This window comes from Pezoporus flaviventris, unplaced genomic scaffold (assembly GCF_033815535.1).
Source record: "Pezoporus flaviventris isolate CSIRO_AGI_PZ_B2104156 unplaced genomic scaffold, CSIRO_AGI_Pfla_v1 ptg000076l, whole genome shotgun sequence".
In the NCBI taxonomy this organism is placed as follows: Eukaryota; Metazoa; Chordata; class Aves; order Psittaciformes; family Psittacidae; genus Pezoporus; species Pezoporus flaviventris.
In genome coordinates this window covers 991720-1018643 of record NW_026892624.1, presented here as the reverse complement: position 1 = coordinate 1018643, position 26924 = coordinate 991720, and the positions used below count along the sequence as shown (strand labels likewise).

Here is a 26924-nt window from a genome sequence, read left to right as displayed (position 1 = left end):
ACACAGGTTCTAACACTGAACAGAGGCAAAAGGATAGGAGCTAGGTTTTTAACAGAAAGGTTAAAAATTATCTTATTTGAAAAGATAATCTAGATAAATAATGACCACATTTCATCGTAACACCAATTCTCTGGCATTGTGTATTTGCTAGGGACTGGAAATGCAATCTACACGAGCATCATAACTTTCAGTGACTTCATCCAGTGACAAAAGTAATGTTTAGGACTTTGCCACCTCTGCCCCCACCCCATGTGGACAAACATCTTTCAGCTGAAGATCTTGCTTTAATGGGACGGATAGGATTGGCAGGTAACAGTCCCCACATGTGCGCGAAGGATGGCATATTTTACGTAACATCAAAATAATTCCATGAGGCTCATTCATTACAATTGCCACCATATTGTGCTAACATTACCTCCTCAACTGCCATTTCAGTGGAAGAACCAAGGTGAGCTGTATTCACACTGACACAAAGTGTCACTATATCCCCAAGATAGCAGTAGTCTTCAAATAGTCAAACTGACAAAGAAACACCATTTGTCGCCAAATTCTTGTGAAAGTCTCTGCCATCTTCTTAGAAAGTGTTTGCTGCAATAGCATTCTGCATCAGAGAGATTACCCTATTAGTGCTGTGTTACTGTCAACATTAGAAGACAAACAGGTCGTAAGTGCAGGACCAACCAGAAGGAAACGTCCAGTTTGGAAACCTCTCCAGTAAGGCATGGAGTTGAGGGGACTTTTGATCTTCCCCAAAAAAGTAATGTGCTGCTATGGCGACGGAGACTATTCCATCAGAATGTTTTTCTGGAGCCTGAAAGTGAGAAAAGAACACAATCCTTATGATTACTTATGGCTTTTAAACACAGGATCAGTACAGATGTACTTTTCTACAGGCTTTGTTATCTATGCAACAGACTTTATCCTGCAGCACTTTGTCCTGTTAAAGCACTTTGTCCCGTTAAAGCACTCATCTTCAAACATGACAGTCTGATTACAGAATGAGTTCAATTTGAACTGGACTTGCAACTAGGTATTTAAGTAACACTGCCTCTGACATGTTATGTTTCTCCCACATCTACCTTCAACATTTGTAGCTATTGGTTTTGCTGACAAATCAAGACATGGACTCCAACACTGTCTATATACCGATACTTCTATTGTGAATCCTTAGGATGAAAAGCCTCTGCCTAGCTTTGCTACTATCAATCTTGGATAGGTTGTCTCACTGCAGATTCCTGTCTGCCTTTATCGAGTACCCTCAGTATTATTTGGTTAAGCATTTAGACTGCCTGCTCCAGGAAAGAACAAGGGACTTTCTAACTTTTCAAAGACTCCTGTCATATTTACTCAAGGAATAGGACCTGTTAAACCTATAATAAGAATCATACAGCACTGTGAAGAGGTCTTCACTGGAGGGCTGGGGGAGATGGGAGGACTAATCATATGTGCCACTGGAACAGCAGTGCTGGAAGCCTTGCTTGCAACTGAAAATAATGTGAAAGGAACTACAAAACAAAGGTTTTAAAACTCTTCAGCTTCAAGACAGGTGAGTTTCCCACCAAGCACTCCCTGTAATTTCCCAAAACCAAGCAAACAAAATACACGGAAAAGAAACTATTCACAACAGGAGAAATAACTCTGAAATAACAGTAAGAGATAAAGAACTATGATGCTGAGATCAGAAAAATCCAAACTTCTGACCTAAGGCCATGGAGATATGAACATATTTTCCCTTCGGCTGTTTGGCAAGTTAGTTGACTAAGCATCAAAAATATGTGTGAGCTGATAGGTAAAGTTCAGGGACAAAGTAAATGAGGAAAGCTATAGAATTAGGATCTATCAAACACAGCTTAAGACAGTTATTATGCCATTTTTCACCTAAGAATGAAGCAATGGTGATACCAGGGCACAGCAGAGGCTCGCCAGTTCCCAGGAGCAGCATACTCACCGTCAGCTCCACCCAAAAGTGCCATGGTGTTGCCTGCAGCCCATGAGAGTAAAACACAAAGTAGTCTCCTCCTAAGCTGGCAACTGGCACACCGTCCCCCAAAGACCAGGTAGAGAGAGTTGAGCCTTTGTATGGCCGAACATAGAGAGACATGTGACTGGGACCTGCAGAGACAGGGGTATGTATCTAGATGTATCAACAGGTAGAGGCAGAATAACCATCTACTTTCCTACATAGTAGCATGTTACCTGTGTATTACTACTAGTGTCTCCCAGAACATGATAAAACTGTCTTCTCTACAGAAGCAGCTTAAATTATTTATAAGCAGTGAGATAAATGAGATATTCATATAGGAGAGTGTCGTGGTTTAAACCCAGTCAGGTAATTCGTTCGCTCACTTCCCCCCCTTTCTTGCCCTCCCCCTGCTCTCGGAGGGACAGAGAGGAGAATCAAAAGAATGCAACTCCCACGGGTTGAGATAAGAACAGTTTAGTAACTAAGGTATAACACAGATCACTACTGCTACCACCAATGATAATAATGATAAAGGAAATAACAAGGGAACAGAATACAACACCTCACCACCCGCTGACCGATAACTCGCCCCCCAAGCCCGACCAAGCTCCGACCGATACCTCCTCCAACCCTGCCGTCTCCCAGCCCTTCCTGCTAACTCCCAGTTACATCCTGGGCATGACGTGCTGTGGTATGGAATACCTCTTTGGTCAGTTTGGGTCAGGTGTCCTGTCTCTGCTTCCTCCCGGCTTCCCCTCCTCCCTGGCAGAGCATGAGGCTCACAAAGTCCTTGGCCAAACCAAAACATCTCTATCAGCTCTGTTCCCGAGCTGAAAGTCAAAACACTGCACTACACCAGCTACCAAGAAGGAGAAAAATGACTGCTACTGCTGAACCCAGGACAGAGAGGGACAGAGCTATAAACGACTAAGACTTGGTGTAAAAAGATCAAGGGCTTACTCAAAATAGACAAGGTTATCAGTGCCCCCTATAACAACTGCAACACAACATCCAGAGCTTCTAGTGTGTTATGAAACTGCATTAATTCATGCTAATCTTACAAAGCTTGGGAATGGCACTAGAATCCGCAGTCTTGGATTCAAAACCAGATTTATTACTGTCATGGAAAATTAAATCACAGACCAGAAACTTCAGTCTCTTACCAGATACTTCAAAGGTTAACTTTACGGAGTTCTGGGGCATCAGCTCCCTGGACAGAACTTTGAAGTGAACTGGGCTTCTCAGAATAATTTCTGGAGCAGGAAGGTACCAGTTTTTCCTGTGTTTAAAAGAAAAGTGTTAAGTTTTTGCATAATATAGCTGACTGTGCTGTTACTAAATGAAATATTCCAAAGCTACTGATTCTAGCAGAAGGCAGGTAAAATTAGCAGCTTGTGGCAGGCAGATACTGAAAAGGCACATTAATAGGAAAATAGTCAACAATGTGTTCGTTCATTACTTTTGTATGCCTTAATTTACAGAACAAAAATAAAGAGTATTTGCATCTTCATACTGCTACATTTTCTTCACAAGATTCTTGGGCTATGAGAAATAGTCACAGCAGCTAGTTTTCCTGTGGAGATCAGCTATTCTAAACTTCCTCTGCAGTCAGCTGAGGTAGGGGAAGAAGAAGAAAAGAGATATACACACGCCTACTCTGAACTGCCATTTAGAAGCTCCCGCTTCACCTTTCTTTCCACTCGTGCTGACACTGATTTTCCACATCAACTTCTACAGCTTCTGCAGCACGCTAACGATCTTGCAAGAGATTCTGGCAGAAGACACTGCACCTAAACAGAAGTTTGTCTTCTGAAGTGGAATGATTATTTACTTTATACCAAGATTAGCCTTACTTTTTCTTCCCTTACATGAGTGAGACTGCATAAATGACCAATGTGCTTTGGCAGTAAGTGCTCAAGTGATGCAGTGGTCACACCAACCGGAACATGAAATGCACTGGTAGAATCCAAGGAAAACCACAGAAAGGTGCCTGCTCCTCACATGGAGTTCTAATGGTGTCATTGATTTCAGGTACATGGGGAGTTATGTGAGACATTCCATTATAATCAAATCCATTAATCCATATACCAGAGTCACTTTTAACCACATTTCCGTCTAGATCATGAAATCTTCTGCTCATGTGCTAGAAGAAAAAAACAAAAAAACACCCAAAAGCAAAACTAGAAAGGTGATGGCGCATGTGCAGTTCTCAAGAGTCAAAAGTGATTCTGAACACTCTTCTGTGTCAATCCTTAAGGTCTACTGCATTTTCAGTGTGCACAAGACATGTATCTGCATATTTATGATTATATAGAGAGAACTACTCAGATGAAATAAACATAGCATAAACCACCTACATTCAGAAGATGACTGTGCCTGCACGTATTTGCTCACCTTGACAAAATCTGCTTTTTAAATTATCATTGCTTATTCAACTCTCCCACTTAAAACCCCCTTTTAAAGGCCCTGCTCTTCTGACACAAATAAACTGAACACAGAGATTGAACGATGGAAACATTCACAACTGACAGAGGCAATACGATATGCAGTGCTTTTCTTACCTGGAGAAAGACACGCTTAGGCCTTGGATTAGCTGCATCAGAACTGTAAGGAAAGAAGATTCCACTACAAACGAGAATCAGAGTGACTACAAACACGGCAGTTAAAGTTACTAGAGTCGTTTTTGTGCTTTTGACAAGGTAAATGAAGTTAATCTAGAGAATAAAAAGACAGACCAGTTATAAAACTGCAAGACTTAAGAAATAAGACACTATTTCTGTAACTCTAAAATCCAATTACGGAACTGAAACAACATTGACAAGATACTACTGCAAGTACTACCTGACACAAGACACTTCTTTGTAACCTTAGTATTGACAACCAAAAGGAGTAAATTTAGTACTTCCCTGAGCTTTCAAAAGTTTCCTGGTTTTAACAACATCTGCCACCAAAAAAATAGAACGTTTGTGGCAAGCACAGCATGAAAAAAAAAGCTTGAGATTTTTTTTTAAGTGTAATGAATGTATTGTTCAGCCACATACTAAACTTCACATAAAATGAGTGCCTTAAATATGCATTAAATTGCATGTTTTACAACAATATTTACTACATTATCATAGGGAAGATGTATTTTTGTAACCCCTGCCTCAATGACTTTTCTCTGACTAACACAAAACGTGGAATGTTTGACATATTTTCTGTAAGTTTCCTGTAACATTTAAGATACTGTCAAATTAACTTCAAATGCTAACTTAGAAAAACTCTAGATAAAATGTAAAAGTTTCAAACAACATTTACAAGTTCTACTTACAAAATAGGATGATAGAATCATAGTCATGACCACAATAAATCCTGCCAACACCACATCTGGTGGAATTTCTGACCCACTTCGTCCCATGATAGGTGTAAACATTTCAAACACAGTCCAACTTAGATACATCATATACACATAGGGAACAAACATTCCGAGCATGTACATTGTGACAAACTTCATTGTGGCACCTATACAGTACAGGAAAAAGAAAAAAAAAAAGAAGACAAAGAACCCACCAAAGCTTAAAAGGACATAAACACACAGCTTTACTAATATACCTATCCATACACTGCTGCAGGGCCCAGTGCACAACACTGGTCATCCTCCCTGACACAGATATGGGAAAAGGATCTCTTTTGGCAAAGCCAGTACCAATGTTAACTCTTTCAGAAACACCACAAAACTATTATTATATAAAACCAAAGCAAACTAAATAAACCGGTGTTCTGTCCCAACCAGTATTTGAATATTACAGTATTTTCTAACAATCTTTACTGTCCCGCAAAGTATGCAATCACTTATTAATAACCCCACACAGAGTTGTTCTTTTTAGCCTGAGAGGATGTTTTTCAGTGTATTTTTCAGAAAGAACTGTCTTTAGTTCAAGAACACTTCTTGTTCCAAAAACATCACATGCTTACTTTTACTCTTCAAATTCAAGTTCAGGATTTCTATTCCCTAAATACAAGCTCCTCCCCTCAAAACTCATACCTTTTTGGCTGAATTCTTTATGGATCACCAGCTTTGTAAGTAAAGGAAATGCCACCCATAATGTACAAATGAACGCAGAACAAAGGCCCATCTGAGTAATCACAGCCAATGCTATGGACCAAATCATCAGAGAGGCGTCAAAATAAAGATCTCCCAGGTACTGCTCATTCATATTCTGTAACAAAAAAAAGCAAATACTTATTACTAAGCATATTCCATGTATAACCTCTCATGAAAACACATACAAAAATCCTTGTATCTTGTATATCATAGAATCACAGAATGGTTTTGGTTGGAAGGAACCTTAAATATCATGTTGTTCCAACTCCCTGCCATGGGCAGGGACACCTTCCACTAGACCAGGTTGCTCCAAGCCCTTTCCAACCTGGCCTTGAAAGCTGCAAGGGATGGGGCAGCCACAGCTTTTCTGGGCAACCTGTGCCAGTGCCTTGCCACCCTCATAGTGAAGATTTTTATCTCCACTCTGTCAGTTTAAAGCCATTTCCCCTTCCCCTGTCACTACAGGCCCTTGTATGTCCCTCTCCAGATTTCTTGTAGGCTCCTTTAGGCACTGGAAGGCTGCTCTAAGGTCGCCCCAGAGCCTTCTCTTCTCCAGGCTGAACAACCCCACACACAACCCCCCAAAACAATGTAACTGTTTTCCTTGGATAAAGTAATTTTGACAAGCACCATCTCGCCATTCTCTGACCACTCAGAGTTATCCATGACAGCATGGGGTGTTTTTTTAAATCTACTCTGGCATACCTTGAAAAAGAGCATGGGCTAGGTAGGGGGAGGAGGGAACATACAATTGAAAATACCAGTAAGATGGAAAGCTGATGTTTCAGGTACACAAGAAATAGGGCCTTTTTATAAAAAAAAAATAGTATTTGTGAAGAATATAGAAAAGTTATGCAGTACTTATTTGTGAAAAAAAGTATCTACATCTCCTCAGATTCTAAACCTGATTTTTAACTGCAGCTGTTCATATGCTTCTTAGACAAGGACTGTTATTTAGTGCACAAATATGTATGTGGTGCCTTATATGTCATGCCACAGCTACCACTTCCGAAATCTGCTTCTGAAATATATTATATGTTTTGAAGAATAGACGTGCATGGATCATATCATACCAGATACATTTTCAAAACAGAAGGAATTTTAACTGTCAGAAACCTGGTTTGGTTTTGTGGTGTTGTTTCTGTTTTTTTTTCTTTTTTTTTGTTTTTTTTTGTTTTTTTTTTAAGTTTCCTTGGAAATGCTCCAGTGTTTGCAGTGTCAGATTCTTTATTATGAACTCTGCTAGCAGCAAAGAGAACTGCTTGCATGGACAAGCTATCGGAAAGCACATTGTTCAGTTTTGCGGTTGGGGGTGTGGGGAACATAACTAAAGCCAAACCTATTTCAAAACAAAAAGCTTGTTAATTCACAAGTTCTTGAGCCTCTGATGGAAAACACCCAGGCATTGTTTGTGATAGCCAAGTAAGAGATTAGCTTCAAAATTTTTTTATGCAACTCTTAAGCATAATATAAATTACAGATGCAGCGTGTGTGCAGTGTACTGCAAGATACAGCATCCAGGAAAATTAAAAGAGACTCATGATATCAAGTTGGATGATCTGCTGATGAGACAATTAGCAGGCAAGAAGTAGATCCAGAGTCTGTAGCAACTGAACAGTTAGCAAAAGTATACTCTCCCATCAGCTCTTCCAAAAGACTAGAAAATGGTACCATTCCATCTATTTCATAAATGGCTGAGCTTTTCTGCAAAAGGACAACACCACATACATGTTTGTTAACCTACATACACAAGTTAACACTCCCTTCCCAAACAATTAAAAAACTCCACTTCCAGATAAAGACATGATCAATCCACCTGGAAGCAACAATACAATCAAATTTCAGTAAATTTCTTAAAACTTCTTCAAATACTTCCATTAAGCTGTATTTGACTGACAGCTTTCCTCAACTTCCTTGCCCAAAGCTTATACACGTGGTCAAGAAGACAAGTAATGGCAAGCAGAATGACTAAATATTACTGTGCCCAAAACCTAAACCTAACATGCTCAAGTAGCTGACTTCGGCTCTAGAAGACTATCTTCTGTTGGGTACCATCTTGTGTTCGGGCCCCAGAGCTGGATGCAGTACTCCAAGTAGGGTCTTAAGAGGCCGGAGTAAACAGGCAGAATCACCTCCCCTGACCTGCTGGTCACAAACTAGAACACTGAAAAGTATCAAAAAAACTAAGTTCTCCAACTGTTGCTATGCTCTCTTATCACTGAAATGATGGCAAGAAGTGATGGTGCAGGTAAGGAAAGAAACAGTGCCTTATAATGGATTATACCAGGCTTTTGCCTTTTTTTCCTGAAGCAGCTCCTAAACATCATTAACAAGGAGAAAGCCTTACATCATGAAGCTCGTAACTCTGTGTTTCAGTAGAACAATCCCTATGCTTAGGTGAAGCAGTTACTACAGCAACATTTTAAATATTTCTGCCCGATACAGAAAACCTTTTGTATCTTTTTTAATCAACTCAAAGACTAAGTCTTCCGCAGATTACACACTACATTACCTTTCAACATTAGCAACAAAGTCAAGCCTACCTTGTAGAAGAACTCCTTGGCTAGTGTATGCACAAGGATGAGATTAGCTGCAGCTGCAGTGCCGTACAGAAACACAGAAACATAAAAGTGGGTGTACCAAGAAAGAGACCGTCCGATGACAGAGACAAACACTGCCACTATAAGGACTGTCACCAGTGTGCAGATCCAACTTATCAGTGTTAAGCCAAATGCAGTAAAGAATTTCTTCAGGTTATGCATAGCTATGAAGAAGAAAACAGAAGTCTCAACAGTTATGTATTCTACCGCAGACTATCATCAAGACTGTAGTTACTCCACAGTATAATTGCTGTAATGACAAAAATAAACCTGCATGAGTTGTTCACGCTGAAGATTTCTCAACAACAGTCTAAATCATTTAGCCTATTTCTTTGCTGGTCTTTTTTAAGTTTTCCTCACTGCAAGATTTATTCCCAGACTAGCAGTGTATTATGTGGATTACCGTGTTCCCAAATGTAAAAATTTCTCTGGGGAACCAGCTGATCCACTCTGACAGTTATAAAGTGTCAAAAAAAATTTAAATCTGAGTTGCTTTTGTTGTAACTTTTTCTTACTCCAAAAATGTTTACTGGATTTCGTGGGGAGACGCTGGTGGTTGTTTCAGTTAAGATTTTTTTTTTTTTTTAGCACGTATGTTTCTACACATACCTCAAAAGGACTAACTGGGAGATTTCAGTTGTTTTACACCGTTTATTAAGCTTTGTTATCTTTTTCCCCAGTTGTTGTTTTCTCATTTGCTCCTGAAGAAACATGATTCTGAAGCCATCCATACCTGTGCTAACAGAATTTCTGTACGTAATCAATTTTTTTTTTTCATTTTCAGATCTTTCATAGGATTCTATTTTAACCTTCATGAAAGGGTAAGAGATATGATGATTTGTAAGTGATAAGACATCACAGACTCATAATTATTCACAGCTGAGAAATGTAAATACAAAGCAACTCCTATGGCATGCTGCACACCTGAAATTTATTTCTGAAGTTCACCTGAACACTTCTTAATCAAATAAATGTTATTCATTAAAGAGTAATGTGATTGATTTTCATATTTTTTCCCCCAAGAACTACACTTACCTCTGGTTTTGGGCTGTATTACTTTCTTGCTTAGATAAAAAGAAGCAATAACTGCTGTAATATAGTTCATGATAGTGCCAACACGAGCAGGATAAACCAGGACAAATAAACCAAGTACATCGAAGAACACAACATTTCCATGTCGATACTCAAAGGATTTAGCCAATTTATCTGATGTTGCTAGGTATTTCAGGACAGCTAGAATATTGTCACCTATTAAAAAAGGAGATCACAATCACAATATGCTAGAGATTGGAAGGGACCTCGAAAGATCATCTAGTCCAATCCCCCTGCCGGCGCAGGAACACCTAAATAATGTTACACAGGAATGTGTCCAGGCGGGTTTTGAATGTCTCCAGGGAAGGAGACTCCACAACCTCCCTGGGCAGCCTGTTCCAGTGTTCCGGCACCCTCATTGAGAAGATGTTTCTTCTCAAGTTTAAGTGGAACCTCTTGTGTTCCAGTTTGTACCCATTACCCCTTGTCCTATCATTGTTTGCCACTGAGTAGAGCCTGGCTCCATCCTCGTGACACTCCCCCTTTATATATTTATAGACACTTATAAGGTCACCCCTCAGTGTCCTCTTCTCTAAACTATAGAGACCCAGCTCCCTCAGTCTTTCCTCATAAGGGAGATGCTCCACTCCCTTAATCATCTTCGTTGTCCTGCGCTGGACTCTCTCCAGCAGCTCCCTGTCCTTCTTGAACTGAGGGGCCCAGAACTGGACACAATATTCCAGACATGGTCTCACCAGGGCAGAGTAGAGGGGAAGGAGGACCTCTCTCGACCTACTAACCACCCCCCTTCTAATACACCCCAGGATGCCATGGGCCCTCTTGGCCACAAGGGCACAGTGTTGGCTCATGGTCATCCTGTCGTCCACTAGGACCCCCAGGTCCCTCTCCGCTACACTGCTCTCTAACAGGTCGTTTCCCAACCTATACTGGAACCTGGGGTTGCTCCTGCCCAGATGCAGGACTCTACACTTTCCCTTGTTATATTTCATCAAGTTACTCCCTGCCCAACTCTCCAGCCTGTCCAGGTCTCGCTGGATGGCAGCACAGCCTTCTGGCGTGTCAGCCACTCCTCCCAGCTTAGTGTCATCAGCAAACTTGCTGATAGTACACTCAATTCCCTCATCTAAATCCTTGATGAATATATTAAATAATACCGGTCCCAGTACTGACCCTTGAGGCACTCCACTAGTTACAGGCCTCCAACTAGACTCAGCCCCATAGACTACAACTCTCTGGCTTCTCTCCTTCAGCCAGTTCACAGTCCACCTCACTACCTGATCATCCAGACCACACTTCCTCAATTTAGCTGTGAGGATGCTGTGGGAGACTGTGTCAAATGCTTTGCTGAAGTCAAGGTAGACCACATCCACCACTCTGCCATCATCCATCCACCGTGTTATTTCCTCATAAAAGGCTAAGAGATTGGTCAAGCATGATTTCCCCTTGGTGAAGCCATGTTGACTGCCCCTCATAACCCTCTTATCCTTGATATGCCTTAAGATGGCACCAAGGATAAGGTGTTCCATCACTTTCCCAGGGATGGAGGTGAGGCTGACTGGTCTATAGTTACCCGGGTCCTCCTTCTTGCCCTTTCTGAAGACTGGAGTGACATTTGCTTTCCTCCAGTCCTCAGGCACCTCTCCCGTTTCCCAAGACTTGGTAAAGATGATGGAGAGTGGTCTAGCAATGACTTCCACCAGTTCCCTCAGCACCCGCGGGTGCATCCCATCTGGACCCATGGATTTATGGATGTCCAGATTGCTCAACTGGTCTCTAACCCATTCCTCATCGACTAAGGCAAACCCCTCCATTGACCTGACTTCATCTAAGGTCTCAGGGGTACAGGGCTCTTCAGGACTGCCTGCAGCAGAGTAGACAGCGACAAAGAAGGCATTCAGTAACTCTGCCATCTCTGTATCTTCTGTCACCAGGGCACCCATCCCGTTCATCAGTGGGCCTACATTGCCTCTGGTGTTAGTTTTGTCTGCCATGTATTTGAAAAAGCTCTTTTTGCTGTCCTTGACCCTTCTCGCCAGGTTTAATTCTAAGGAGGCCTTAGTCATCCTAGCTGCCTTCCTACATCCTCTAGCAGCAGCCTTATATTCCTCCCAAGTGGCCAGCCCCTCCTTCCATGACCTGTAAACCCTCCTCTTCCACTTGAGCATACCCAGCAATTCCCTATTTAGCCATGCAGGTCTCCTGGCCCTCTTCCTTGACTTCCTACGTGTCGGGATGCTCTGATCTTGAGCTCGGAAAAAGCAATCCTTGAATGCCAACCAACTATCTTGGGCCCCTTTACCTTCAAGCAGCCTTGCCCATGGGATTTCCCCTAGCAATTGCTTGAAAAGGCCAAAGTTTGCCCTGCTAAAGTCCAGGGTTGCAATTCTACTTGGTATTATACTAGTCCTACCACACAAGATCCTGAATTCCACCATCTCGCGGTCGCTGCAACCAAGGCAGCCCTCAACCCTTACTGCTTCAACCAGATCCTCCTTGTTAGTGAGGATACACAACATAACTATATCAGGGGTGACATATCAGCACACACAATTTTTTTATGCAAGCATTCTTGAAAAAAGAAACCCAGAACTGTACTGAAATATCCTCAAAGACATGAGTATACAACTGGTTATTGTGAAATAGGTATTCAATGGTAGACACAGCATTGTATTTTCATGAGTTCACCTATACAGCTGTCACGAAAATAAATGTATTTGGGAAGCTCCATGTATTTGAACACTGTTGCAATGAAAGGTGCAGTGAAGCTTTCAGCCCTTAAGTTATAGAATCACAGAATAGTTTCGGTTGGAAAGGACCTTAAGATCAAGTTCCAACCTCCCTGCTATGGGCAGGGACACTTCCTACTAAACTACGTCATCCAGGGCTCTGTCCAACCTGGCCTTGAACACTGCCAGGGATGGAGCATTCACAACCTCCCTGGGCAACCCATTCCAGTGCCTCACCACCCTAACAGGAAAGAATTTCTCCTTATATCTAATCAAAACTTCCCCTGTTTAAGTTTTACCCCTTACCCCTTGTCCTATCACTATAGTCCCTAATGAAGAGTCTCTCCCCAGCATCCTTATAGCCTCCTTTCAGATACTGGAAAGCTGCTACAAGGTCTCCACACAGCCTCTTCTTTTCCAAGCTGAACAGCCCTAACTTTCTCAGTCTATCTTCGTATAAGAGGTGTTCCAGTCCCCTGATCATCCTCGTGCCCTCCTCTGGACTTGCTCCAACATCTCCATGTCCTTATGTTGAGGACACCAGAACTGTACACAATGCACCAAGTGGGGTCTCACATGAACTGAGTAGAGGGGCAGGATCACCTCTTTCAACCTGCTGGTCATGCTCCTTCTGATGCAGCCCAGGATATGGTTGGCTTTTTTGAGATCTGATATTAAGCACTGGACTTCATGGTGAACCCACAGAGGAGTTCATAATTTCCTAATCTTCCTCCTCTTCTTGCCATTAGTAACCCCCCCATGTTTCAATGACAAGTACCTGCCCTGATTTCCGTAGATGACTGTAAGACAGGAGACAAGGAGGTTTCCTCTGTAGCGAATGAGGTACCAAACAACTTTTTTTCCCCCACAGTACAGCAAAACCACACGTATTTAAATGAGAACAGCAGTGTTCCTTAACTTTCATTTTGCTTCTGACCTGAAAAGTGCTTATTAGTTGAAAAGTTTCTTTTTCTTCCCAGCTGTGACACATTAAGCAAGAGATATTATATGTAACCACCATGACCAGTAAAATCATCTTTCAAAGGAAATTTAAAAATGTTACTTTCTGTCCTGCAACTTGCACTTCAAGAAAGTGTTTAAAACTCTTACTCATGCTGGAGATCTAAGCTGACTTCTTTGGAAGCTCAAAGAGGGAAATGGCCAAAATACCAGAGGCACTTAGAATCACATTAGTTTTCCTGAGAAACTAGAGGTCTTGCTGTAATTTTCTTTACTGCAGTATGTCAAATAGCCTGCTCTGAGCATGACCTGTTAGTAGAAAATAAGTCCTGTTTATCAACAGTCCATGTGCTACATTTAAGTTTGACTGAGATCCATTCTAAAAGAAAACCCCCTGCTGGCAGATCAAGTCCCTATGCCCCCAACTTAACCATAAGCTTCCCATGATGAACATCAATCAGTAAGGGTACTTACTGAGAAAAAAGGAACGCAGACCACTGAACAATCAGGTATCAATAACTAGATTTTAACCTTAATTAGATTCCACAGTTACTCTCAAAACAACATTACTGGGTGCTGAAAAAGTTTATCTTCCTAAGTTGAGCTAACATATAACCTTTGTATTTTAAAGACACAAATATTCAGTTAATTCTTTGTTCTTCAAGAACATGTCTAGCATGTGCTAAATGTGTAATTAAAACTACGAATTTCTTGCACTGATAGTCTTAACAGCAAAATGAAAAAGCAGCAAGTTTAGTAAATAACCAAATTCTTGAAATACCAACCTGCTCTTTGAATGGAATCTGTTAAAATTCTGTCTGATGTGTCATATTCTGTATGATAAATGTAGCCATTTTCAATAAAAGCCAAATCTATTCCTATAGAGACAGAAAAAGGATATTTGAAATTATGTAACCTAAAACCTCAAAACAAACGTGAAAGCCTCAGATATACTTTACACAAAATGTTGTGCTACTTTGCAGCCCACTCACTATCCCTAAAGATAGACAAAATAGTCTGCAGAAGGAAGACTAACTGGGATTCTGTGTGTGTTTAAAAAAGTACACTTTAAAAGCATTTTAAAGTATGTCTTTTGTAGTGTACTGTTTATCGATGTCATGCAAATTAAACTGATATTTACTGAGAAACAAAAACATTATTAATCATCTCAGCTTCAGGGAAGAGGAACAAGTTGATTCCAAACATTTACTAGTAAAACATCAATAGGGATACACACTGAAAAGTAATAAAAAGCAGCACTGTGGAGCTATAGAAACACCTTCTCAAAATACCACGTGTGTTATTTTTATTTCCCATTTGTAAGCAGATTTTCAAACAGACAGTCTGAAAATTCTCAAATTAAATTACCAAAATAGGTTTTCTGCAAAATTAATTATACATTCAGTGTATTCCAAACACATATGCCTTCAGCTGCATATGCAAAAAGTTGCTGTCTGCCATCTGAATCCTCACAACTTTGCAGAGGTTTAATAAATCAGACCTCAATACTATCAGCAAAGAAGAATAAACTAGTTCTTTAACTCACTAACCTCATTTGTATTTGTTTAAAAAAAACAGATGTCAGTGAGAATTCATTTACCATTTATGATGCAGGTACGATTCTGAACAAACAAAAACTCATTGTACAAAATCAGTTACTTTATTTTCAGGCTAAAACCATACTTTGGAACAGTTCATGCCAACAGTTCATGCATATTCTTTGGAACAGAATATGCCAACAAGTTTTGTTCTAAGAATCATTGCAGAGATACCACTGACAACAGACATCAACAACCTGTGCCAGACAGCAAGTATTTACAGAAGTTTACATTCCCTTGAATTGTTTGTACTGTGCTCTCCATATTGTCTTCCACTGATAATTCTCTGCAGAACTCGTAGCAAACTATAAAACAGATTAGCAAAGCTAAAAAACTGCTGTCCTGTGCTTGATTATGACCAAATAAAAGTTATGAAAATGCACTCATTGCTAAGTCAGTATCTTTAAAAAAAAGTGGGTTTGGTTTATCCATTACATACAAACATTTAATTCCCACAAACAGGTTATTAGCTTCATTATCAAAATGTTTACAAACAGAATGTTTGACAGCATACTGTTAATTCCGGGATTTTCAGGAAACTTTCTGGAAAACAACAATCTCCAAAAAAGATTCTTAACAACCTGCACAACAAAATAAATTTAAAGGCTCTTGCCCTAGAAAATAAGCAGGAAAATTTGCTCCCAAACTGAAAGACAAATCAAGTTTGTGGACCTTCACAAGAACTGCAGAACAGCCTCCTTGTTATAAACTTAAAATAAATGATTGCACAATGCACATTGACATGTCTTCTGGTAAAATACCTGGAATGTTGCCAAAGTCCCTGTAGATACGGAAGTCTGTATCTGCTGGGATAATACCACTCTGAAATACTTCCTGTGCTACCACAGAGGCAAAGGGATGTTTGGCTGCAACTACGTATGCTTGCACCAACCAAGGGTTCTCAGGTCCTAACAAAAGATGAGCAGAAAGTTCATAACAGATACTTTTCAAACTTCAGTTAAGATATGTATCTTTATGGTAAGAGGTATGTAATGCAAACAAACTCACTAATTTCAAAATGCTGTTGCCCCACAGGTGATATACTAAGTGAACTTGTGTTGGCTGAATTACTCAAACTTGGGAGAAATAACTAGGTATACTGGGGGGAAAAAAGCCAAACAACCCAACACTGATGCCTTGTCTGTGCAGTGGCAGAGTAGATCAGCTGTTTCTCAAAAAAGACCCAGTATGAAGAAGTCACAATCTTTAGCAGAGTTTCCAGTTTATCATCTATGTATCACACCTCAAAACTGTTTAGAGAAAAGTCTCTGCACTAAAGCATTCCTGCAAGTAAACAGTTAAGCAGCCCCAGCAGTAGAAGAAAGTCTGCAGTCCAATTAGGGTGGAGCAGAACTTAAATGTAGCCTGCAAACACAGAAGTACTGCTGCATCCTGGGCAGCAGATGGAGATCTAATACCAACACCTCCCTGCAAAAACTTTAAAGAACTGCTGTGAAAATTAAATAAAGCATATGAAAGCATGTGTACACAAGATACACAAGATATCCAAATCTCTTTTTCTCCTTGTTACCTAGATGTGAAAGGGAAATACAATTTCTGTCATTCAGTTCTACAAAGGCTTCCCACCAATTAGGCAACTTCTGTGGCAGTGCTTCAGCCTACACACATCTAAATATGGAGAGCAACTTATCTACTACACAGGGTTGGGAAAGAGGCACAGAGGTTCTCCCATCTTTTGCTTATGAGTCACTTTTAATAATCCTTCTACTCTATATTATTTATTATCAAATTATCCCAGTGTAGAAAGTGAACACAACACAAGCTCATACCTGTTTGAAAAACAAGTTCTCTTCCTCCTACACCTGCTGCCTCCAGGTTAATAAAAGCTCTAATTGACTTGGCCCACTCATGTTGTGTAATGAAGCCATGACTAGCCTTGATGGGAAAACAAAATTAAAAAATACAGGTCAAATATCTTTCAGACCAGCTGAAGTGCTATTTTTCTATCACGTACGGTCATAACTCAAGATTGGAGAAGGCAGACAGGTCACTTACAACTCAGATGCAGAAAATCCAAGTCCTCCAATTAGGCTAAGATGGTCAGTATTAATCTAAATACATTTTTCCCTTTGAAAGCAAATGCCTTTTCCTCAGACTGTTAAGACTGGCATTTAACTAATATTTCAACAGATTAAATACAAGCCATACCTGCAGTTACTCTTTCCTTTGTGAGAGTCTTAATACACAGCTTTCATGTATATTTTATAATTCCAGCATATTCTCACCTGCAAAATATTTTCTTCTGCACCATTGAATAAGAATATGACAGCATGTTGCAGGGGCTCTGATGATTTTGAAAGCGTATTAAGTATTTCAAGCATCACTGCGCAGCTAACAGCATCATCACTGGCACCTTAAAATAATCAGAATAATATGGCTTACAAGAAACACAGAATTGCAACAAAGTAAGAGTATAAAAAAGCTTTATGCTTTCTAAGTGACTTAATCTGACATACAGTTATGTCAAGCTTTAGTATATTTTCTGCTACTGCTTGTAACCTATGTTTATACTAGTTAAAAGCAACAGCAGAGAGCAAAATGATGTTAGAAGTTGAGCAGATCTAGTACTACTGTTCCAGAAAAGCAGACTAACCAGGTCACTAAGCAAGCAAAGTGATCGCTGGCTATTTTTCTAAGAACAATACAAATAAACAAGGGCACAGTTTTCACTTCCAGCATACACAAGTTTAAAAAAAATAAACATGCCCACAAGGCTTCCCACTATAGCATCCAAGTGGACAAAACCTCAGAGCAATGTAAGGCCAAGATTGTGAAATAAAGCAAACACCTTTGCTTTGAACTCACACCTTTAAAACATTCTTAAAATGCAAGTAATACATTATAATATGGTATTTGCACTATCAGATGCTTTCCACCACCCTTCTTTGCAGAAAACACCTTTTGCTCTGAGCTCAGTGGTCTGTTCTAAGTTCCTCATTGTCCTGGGTTCAGCAGTAGCAGTCATGTTTCTCCTTCGTGGTAGCTGGTGCAGTGCTGTGTTTTGACTTCCAGCCTGGGAACAGTGCTGGTGACACCGATGTTTTCGGTTGTTGCTAAGTGATGTTTACCCTGACCAAGGACTTTGTGAGGCTCATGCTCTGCCAGGGAGGAGGGGAAGCTGTAAGGAAGCAGAGACGGGGCGCCTGACCCAAACTGACCAAAGAGGTATTCCATACCACAGTACGTCATGCCCGGGGTGGGGGGTAACTGGGAGTTACCGGGAAGGACACGGGCTTCCGGGTGGGACTCGTTTTCTTGGCCGGTGGTATCGTATTCTCTTCCCTTGTTATTTTCCCTTACCATTGTTGTAGTTGGTGGTAGCAGTGGTGATTTGTGTGGTACATTGGTTGCTGGACTGTTCTTGTCTTAACCCGTAGGAGTTGCACCCTTTCGATCCTCCTCCCCATTCCTCTGGGAGCGGGGAAGCGAAGAGCCCTGGGGGGGAAGGGGGGGGGGGGGGGGGGGGGCAGGCCTCGATTGCTCTCAACCCAGCACCACTCACTGGGAGTGAGTGAACAAGTTGTCTGGCTAGGGTTTAAACCACGACAGTTCTTTTGCAACAGTTTTCTAGACTTACTCTCACTTCCCATATCCTGCTATTTTTTTAATCTTAATTAAGCATCCATATTTTATCCAAGTTCTCCCTATTTCCCTTGTTTTGCTGCAAGAGGTACCATCTCCCTATACCACTCTAATCCACAAAATCTGAGAGCAAACAGAGAAATTTAACTTCATTCCTTTAGGCCCAGGTGCGCATACGATGCCAACATGCATTGAGATGTCAATGACAGTGTGGGCAGGCTGCAGCATGCTATTAGGGCAGACTTATTAGCTGCTAACTCTTTGATTTACTCATTAAAAAAATGAGCTCTTCCAAAGACTGTAACTTGGCAAGATTCAGACATATCTGCCCCTTCCACAAAAAGGTCATGTTCCTGATACAAACACAAATCTTAGCCTTAGCTTATTGTATGGAGGTATTTTAGAATAAATATACAAACCCAAAATCTTTACTATTTTACATGCATAAGCATCAGCAGCAGATTATGTTTTACTACCTGATTTTCAAATACATTGATCACTGAGTCCTGCTGATTCTGGTTAAATAACTCTTTTTTTTGTGAAAAAAACTGTAGGCAAATAGCTTACATAAATACAGGAGAACAGAAAACATTCTGGCTTATGTTATGTGCACTAAGAAAATGAAAGACCAGTTCCTCACTGTTGTGGTGAAAGGTGAGTCTGATTTGTGATTAGGGGCAAGCATACAGGCTGATTTCTAGCTCCTCCATGGGTTTCTGTATAATCCTACAGAAAACACTAATATTCTTTGGCACCTCTGTGCAAGGTTGGTGAAGTATTTTACTGTCTGAGTAACTGTAAAGAAACTAATTGATGTAGACATAATCCTGTGTTACAACCCACAGAAAGAGATGCACAATTTACATAGGGCATCAATTTAATGACAGTTTCAATAATCATTGTATTATGCTTGTGCAATATTCTTTCCAATTCTAGGCAGCCATATTTAGACTACAAATACAGTAATTAGGATCTCTGTGGTTCATAAATCCTAGAGTGTGTGTAATAACAATGCAGTTCTTAAGCCTCCTTTGAAAACTCACCTAGTCTAAACATGACCAAGGAGAAAGAGAAGTTCTGCATACTACTGGTTGACAGAAAAAAAGGCATAGAGTTTGTTTCTTTAGTTAATAACTGTTTTCTCAGTAATAAAAACTACTTGCATGTGCTGAAGAACAAATGGTTTACCTGTCAAAATAATGACATCATGTGAGGTGTAAATGAAGAAACTTACAGTACAAGCAGTGCTGTTAGTGACTGAACTAAACAATAACAGGCACACACCTGTGGCTGAGTGTTACAAGAGGTATTTTCGTGTGGTGCTCAGTTCCCTACCATTCTGGTACTCTTAAAACCATGTATCACACTCTTGTTGCAATCATTACATAACATGATTAGATTTATAAAATGCAGAGGGACAAGTATAAGAGAGTTTGCAATAGGGAAGTACTGGCAAGATGTAGACACCACCAAGGCAACAGAACCTTAATCTTTGATCACTACAGTCTTTTGAGACAGAAACTTTGAATGAAAAAAAAAAAAATTAAAAAAAGGCTTAACTTAAGGCTATCACACTAAAAATCTGAGATAAAGAGATAAAGTATGACAGCTGCAAAGGGAGGGGCAAATACAGTCTGACTAGTGAGGGTGGGAACAGTCTGTGGCACAAAGCATCCCATGAAAGAAAAACCAGGATTAAATCAGTACCCAACTATGGAAATATGAAAGACCTGAACAACAGGTGGAAGCAGCACATGAACTACATGCATAAGCAAGGAATTATAAGAAAGGTAGGTATAACCAAACTTTCTAGAAGTCTAAATATAGTTAGACTGCAAGTCTGTAATTTGCTGCCTCCCATAAAGCGACAGTGAAATCCTCACGTTAACAGAACCAAGCTCTCTCAGAACCAAACTGAATCTCACTGATATCAAGCAGACCGACACATGCAGTATTCTAGCATATGGTTTATAAGGCTACTTGATAGAGAAAGACAGCAAGCCAAGCTCTGTGGCTCATTTAATATAGAGAAATGCAGAATGAACACGTGGACCTACCTGGGGTATTTGGTACGGAATCAAAGTGACAATTGGATAACACTGCATGCTCAGCTCCATTTCGGGGTTCCAGCTTCACTACAACATTGGTTATGTTTGCATAGTAACTAGTAAAGCCTCCTAAAAAGTCAATGCTGAAGGAGCCTGTGGGCCTCTGTATGTTTACAGATATCTTGTGAGCACCTGTGCTTTCTCTTTCTATTGCCCTAATTTGTTCTAAGAGGTAGTTAACTGCAAGAACTTCATTTTCTGGACTTCCAACTGGTCTGGGCCCAATTGCTGTTATGTTGTCAAGATATCCCCTGGAAGAGACAAATTACACATTCAGCATCAACATATTCATTTAGTATGTGACTTAACTGTACCATTTTTGGACACAGTTCTATTTCAAAACTCACTGTATATGGAAGAGACTAAAGACAACAACTAGCAATGGCAGTCAGGATGCTGAAGATCATTATGGCAATGGCCATATAGTACTGATCTTTAGTGAGGGCTCCTCATCCTGCCTATCATGATATTAAACCAAAAAACTGGTTTTCTGGTTTGTACATATCAACCTCAAAAGAAATAAAAGGGTGAATGGAGAAGCTAAAGATTTTATCTTTAGCAAGGTTCTGCATATGCATACCTGCTCTTCCCTGGGTGTCTGAATAAGCACACTCTTAACAAGATTTACACCAGCTAAAAAACTGCAAAGAAGCTTTCCCAGACACCAAGTACTTTATAACAGTACCAGAATTAAACTATGTAGGATGCATTGCTTGACGGGCCTAAAATAGCACCCTTAAGAGACAGCCAATATGACAGCTGGCACACTTGCAGTATTTTTACTTACTTTACACAAGCGCCCAGCCTCTTGTCAGAGCAGGGAAAGACACAAGCATTCCGCAAGGGACACGACCGGCAAGTGACGGCAAAGGCCCGCACTGGCTCGGCCGGCGCGCAGGACCCCCACAGCGCACACCCGCTGCCCCCACACCACGGTAGGGTCGCTGCAGACCGATCAGTACGGCCGCCCGGAGACAGCGCCCGCTTCCGCTGAGCCTCCCGCCGGCGCACAGCAAACGGCAGTCGAAGCCACCGCCGGCCGCCCTCGGGGTAACCTGGGCGGACTCTGCCCCGCGGACGGCGTGGCACAGGGAAGCCGCCCGGCTCTCCGCCGCCCGCCCGGAGCACCTGCACCCCCCCCCCCCCCCCCCCCCCCCCCCCGCAATACCTGGCGCGGGGGGCGCTGAAGTCGCGGGGCCCGGTGGCGGGCGGCTGGCTCAGCAGCCGCCGGTGCGAGACGTGCACCAGCGCCCGCAGCGCCAGCAGGTACAGCAGCACCAGCGACGCCCCCCGCGCCTCGGACAGCGCCAGCCGCCGCGGCCCTCCACGCTTCTTCCCGACCATGTCGCGGTCGCCGTCCTCCCGCGGTGGCGAGTGGCGGCGGTCGCGGTGGCCGCCGGTCGCGCGGAGCCGCCACACGTTGGCAGCCGCGCCGCGCTCCATGCGCCACACGCTCAGTCAAGGCTGCCGGCGCGAGCTCCGCCGGGCTGACAGGAGGTACGGACACCGACGAGGGTCAAAACCAGCCCGGGCTCCTCCTCGGCTGGGCACGGCGGGACGGGGGCGGGGCGCTGTCCCCGTCTCCTCCCGCCGGCGGTTTGGGTGTATTGGGCAATGTGCACGGGGCCCGGGGTGTCGGTGGTGGTCGCTTTTCGACTTTCGGGCCCTCGGCGGCGGTTGTCGGTGGACGGTGCCCGTCCAGTAGCGGTGGAGACCTCGGGCGGACAGCACCGGGGCGAGCCGCGGCCTGACCCTGCTCCTGGCCCAGGGTAGCCCCAGTTTGCGGGCAGCGCACAAAGATGTAGGGGCCTTCGTGTTTCACGGCATTTTGTTAAAGCTTTCTTTATTAACACTAAAGCACAAGGGAAAGCGTGCGCAAGTAACTATGGTGTCAGTGGGGGAGCAGTAGGGAGCACCACAACCACCACACCATAGGTGAAGGGTGGTGGAGCCGCGCTGACATGAAGTCAAGGCGCCAGCGGTGTGCGAGCGTTGCTGTTCTTTACACACACTGCATTTCGGCATTTGGTAGCTGTAGCACTGCCCTGGCTGGAGCCGAGGTAGCCCAGGGTGAAGTGCAGGAACGCCTGCCTGGACATGCCGGTGAAAGCAGCCTGCAGTGAAGTCTTGACACGGAGAGAACCCGTGAGGGTGGGGTCCTGAGCTGTGACACAGACCATCGCTCCTGCGGCACTCTACTTGCTGCTCCCTGCTGGAACGTGCTTCTTCCCGCTCCTGTGGTGCCTTTGAGTGATGGGACCGAGCTATTTGATGGTCATTTTTCCTATCTTTACCGCGCTGCTTTGCAATGTACCTGGCTACTCCTGAATATATCCTAAAAGATACTTGTTTCTTGTGCTCTGTAGCATAACCTGGAAACAAAATATGTGGTGACACGATCCAGAGGAACTGTTTCAATATACCCAGTTTTACAGATAAACACGGGACGTTGCTTCTTCTTACCTCTCTGTTGCCAAATGAAAGCTTCCTAACAGGAGTGCAATACTCCTTGGCATGAAGAAGCCTGAAGGAGTGGTGTGTGAAAATGTGATGACTATGCTGTCTGCACAGCTCAGGTGTTTTAGTAAATTTCCATATTCTGGCTTAGTGAGTTTTCTCCTTTGTTATACTGCACTCCCAGTGCAGACAAGATGACTGCTTAAAGTTTATAATTTACAACTCCGGATTATACTACTAAACTTATTAGAACTGCAAAAGAGTTTAATCCTCAATGGTCTTCTCCCTTTCATTCTTTGAGCAACATCTGAACATTAAAACCCCCTCAGTTAAGGAAAAAAACTGACTACTGATTGTTTGTGACAGTCACACTCTACCGGTCAAAACCATTTTCAATATTCTGTCAATTCAAAATTCAAAAGTAATTTTCTGCTCTAGATCAGAAAGACTTCTGATGTTAGGAATACTGACAGCACTTTTATCATCCGTTCTGTGCACTACATTTGGGAGGGTGCTGCGTGATGTGGATTTTGCTGGAAGTATAATATATACACGTTTTGACATGACTGGAACATCAGAGTTAAATACATCAACAAATACAGTGCCCTTTATTGCTCTCTTAGTCTGGAATGACTGATTTAAAGTAATTGGATCTAATTTCCAAACAAATGATTCAGCATAGAATGGTTTGACTTTATGCGAAGAAGGCTGATTCTGAACCTAGTATCTTGCAATCCACACTGCTAGTCTAATCCACTGTCATCTAACCATGGAGGGAAATCCCTTCTTCACTGAGCGTGACTTATACTTGTAAACTAGTTTTTATGCAGAAAAAGTGAAAAAACAATTACCCATCTACAGGGACTACGAGCCTGCTTTGTTTTCTGACTTTGTAGCAAAATCAAGTTAAATGGTAGCAGGATAACATTCTTGCTTAACAAATAAATACAGATGGGAATGTTTTATAGGTTAAGGTCACTATCAGCAATTCAGGGTAAGAGGATTAGAACACTGTCTTCAGAAAAGTATTTAGTTTTGATTAAAAATAAACAATGATGAAGCATCCATCAAATGATCGGTAAACTGTTCCCATGGTCATCTTTCTCATTCAATGTGACTTATGTGTGGTACTCATTTCTTAGCTTCAGTTTTCCATCCATTGGATCCTCTTATACCATTGACTGATAAATTGAAAATCCCTTTGTTACAAGATTTTTGGTCCACTGAAGTTACTAATACATCACGATGAAGACTTTTCTTACATTCATTTTCAATCTTGAGCTTCAGAAACTGTTACTTGTCCAGTCCTTTCATCCTCCTACTAACTGTTCTCTGGTGATTTCCATTTTTTTAGTAACTCCCTGCATTGCTGAATGAAAAGGAGAAGTGGTATTCCAGCGCCCACACCAGTGCCAAACACAAAGGTAAAATAATCACTACCCTGCAGGGAGGCAGAGCAGTTTGTTTGCTTTAACATAAACCTGCTGCCACAGTTGTGAACTGTCAGTTTTGTCCAGCTGTCTTGTAAATCTTTTTCTGTCACTACAGTGTGTTCCAGCCATCCACTCAGTGTCCCATAGCTTCTCTCAGAGGCAGGATCTTCCAGACCAACTTTCAGGGAAACTAAAACTCAGCAGGGAGCAGGAAAGCCTGTGAGGAGGAGAAATCAGATTTTACATCCTGAGTTTCCAGGGCCTATTGTGTCAACCTTTCCTAGTGACACCTGTGGGTATGGAAAAATCTAGCTTCCCTGCACTGAAGTCAGTGTTGGATCATAAACTTACCAGTTACCTCACTCCTATAGCTATAGTGTTGTAACTGGAAGCTCATACTGAATCAATTTTTTACCCCATCTTCAAGGTTGGTTTTTGTCATTACTACTCACAATCCAGTCCCCATTCCTTTAACTATGGCCTGCCTTTGATTCTATATACTGTAAGCTTGAAAATGTTTGCCTTGCAGACTTGTTAAGCTTTCAGTATTGCCCTGAACCAACAAGTGTTCTTTTTGGTTACCTGTAGCTGTCATAGTCTTAAAACTGAAACCAGAAAGAACACTGTAAGAACTCAGTGCAAGAATCTACCCTTGTAAAAAAACACAACAGTTTTGCATAGCCTGTGTTTATTTCAGGTATAAGCAGCTCTTCACTTTGAGAATGCTCCTACACAGGCACTCTTCATGCTGTCAAGGAAGTTTGCATTTCTTCTTCTTGGTCATTGCTGTCTCACATCATCATGTAACTCCACAATACAGCACTTAGCCATGGATGGCATTGTGTGTGGTAGTCCAGTTTAAGAAAATGCCACAGACAACCTAATGAGCTTATCTCCCTTGATGTCTCTACTCTCAGCAGAATCCTTGGAAAAATCTTTCCCAGACATCAACCAGAGGACATTTAGGGCTCATTTAGCCAAATATATCTGTCTAGACCTCAAGATACAAGGACAGAAAATACATCAGCACTCCAAGAACTGGGCATTTCCACCACTGTCCAATAATTAAAGGAGAATGATTAAATTCTGATCACTCATTTCAGAACTAGAAGTGGAAGAACACCCACAGATTCTAGATTGATAAAGCACAGACGGTTGCATGCATCAGCACTGTAATTCACCTTTTGTTCTGATAAGCTTAAGCAGTGCTTTTCCCTCTTCCTTGTGTAGCAGTACTCATTTTCTGTGCTCCTTCTCTTTCTCACCCTGTTATTTTGTAATGGGAGCTGTAATCACAACCAATAATTACATGGAGAAAATTAATCAACGATTGTCAAAAAACAAAACAACTTTTCTTCAGATAGAGGTACACAGCTGTCACAGCCAAGTCAGTCTTCAGGAGCTTCAAGAGCATCCATCTCTTTCCTGTGGATGCTTTACTTTCTTTTCCATGCAGGCTCAGCATTCCCTTTGATTTTAAAGGGAGGCCAGGGCATGATGTTGCTCTGTAGAGAGGAGAGGGGAGTGATGTCTGCTGTGATTTCAGGACAGAGGGTTTTTAATTCCTTTGTGCCCAGCCTGGAAAGGTTCAGTCCACCTTATACTAATTTGTTAAGCTGATAATAGGATAACTGGAATCCAGTACAAATGTAAGCTATTTATTCTTCCTTTATATATTAAGTATCTCACCTTGCACAGACTGACAACTTGGGCCAAACTGTAATCAGTCACTTGATTTCTACCTCTTCTCTAGCCCTTCTGATGCCTACCAGCTGTCACTCCAGCTATCCTATCTTCATAAAATGCAAGAACAGCAATTACCTCCTCCATCAGCCTAACGAAGTTATGCAACTGAGTCACCTCCCTGGTTCTTCTTTAATCACATCAAGATCAATCTAGTTTTTCTCCTTGAAGACCTCAAGTCTCTCCACACTTACCTACATTTCATACCTGGTTTGTTTTAACATCATGTGTCAGCTGTTTTGGCAGTAATGTCAGCCTGTTTATGTCTTCTATAACAGTCTCCCAGTCCTTTCATAGAATCATAGAATAATTAGGGTTGGAAAGCACCTTAAGATCATCTAGTTCCAACCCCCCTGCCATGGGCAGGGACACCTCACGCTAAATCATATTACTCAAGGCCTCGTCCAACCTGGTCTTGAACACTGCCAGGGATGGAGCATTCACAACCTCCCTGGGCAACCCATTCCAGTGCCTCACCACTCTAACAGGAAAGAACTTCCTTCTTATATCCAATCTAAACTTCCCCTGTTTAAGTTTTAACCCGTTACCCCTTGTCCTATCACTGCAGTCTCTAATGAAGAGTCCTCTCCAGCATC

General features: G+C 41.9%; 1 protein-coding gene across 1 annotated transcript; it reads right to left on the bottom strand.

The window, feature by feature from the left end:
- Positions 1-427: 427 nt before the first annotated feature.
- ERMP1 (endoplasmic reticulum metallopeptidase 1) lies at positions 428-22147 on the bottom strand. The gene is made up of 15 exons (XM_061473069.1): positions 21864-22147; positions 20645-20946; positions 17231-17358; positions 16775-16880; positions 15746-15892; positions 14172-14264; positions 9683-9895; positions 8591-8811; positions 5988-6162; positions 5274-5464; positions 4525-4677; positions 3904-4106; positions 3127-3242; positions 1949-2112; positions 428-811 (listed from the first exon to the last, which is right to left on the bottom strand). The coding sequence occupies exons 1-15, from the start codon at positions 22136-22138 to the stop codon at positions 647-649; spliced, it is 2652 nt and encodes an 883-aa protein (XP_061329053.1). The 5' UTR covers positions 22139-22147; the 3' UTR covers positions 428-646.
- Between the last annotated feature and the right edge of the window lie 4777 nt (positions 22148-26924).

Excerpts from the sequence above, each read along its gene's own strand:
- ERMP1 (XM_061473069.1), bottom strand. The coding sequence starts at position 22,138 with ATGGAGCGCGGCGCGGCTGCCAACGTGTGGCGGCTCCGCGCGACCGGC. Across the intron at positions 16,881-17,230 it reads CAGAAGAAAATATTTTGCAG|GCTAGTCATGGCTTCATTAC; the intron begins GTGAGAATATGC and ends TTTCCCATCAAG. Across the intron at positions 15,893-16,774 it reads AGAACTTGTTTTTCAAACAG|GACCTGAGAACCCTTGGTTG; the intron begins GTATGAGCTTGT and ends ATCTTTTGTTAG.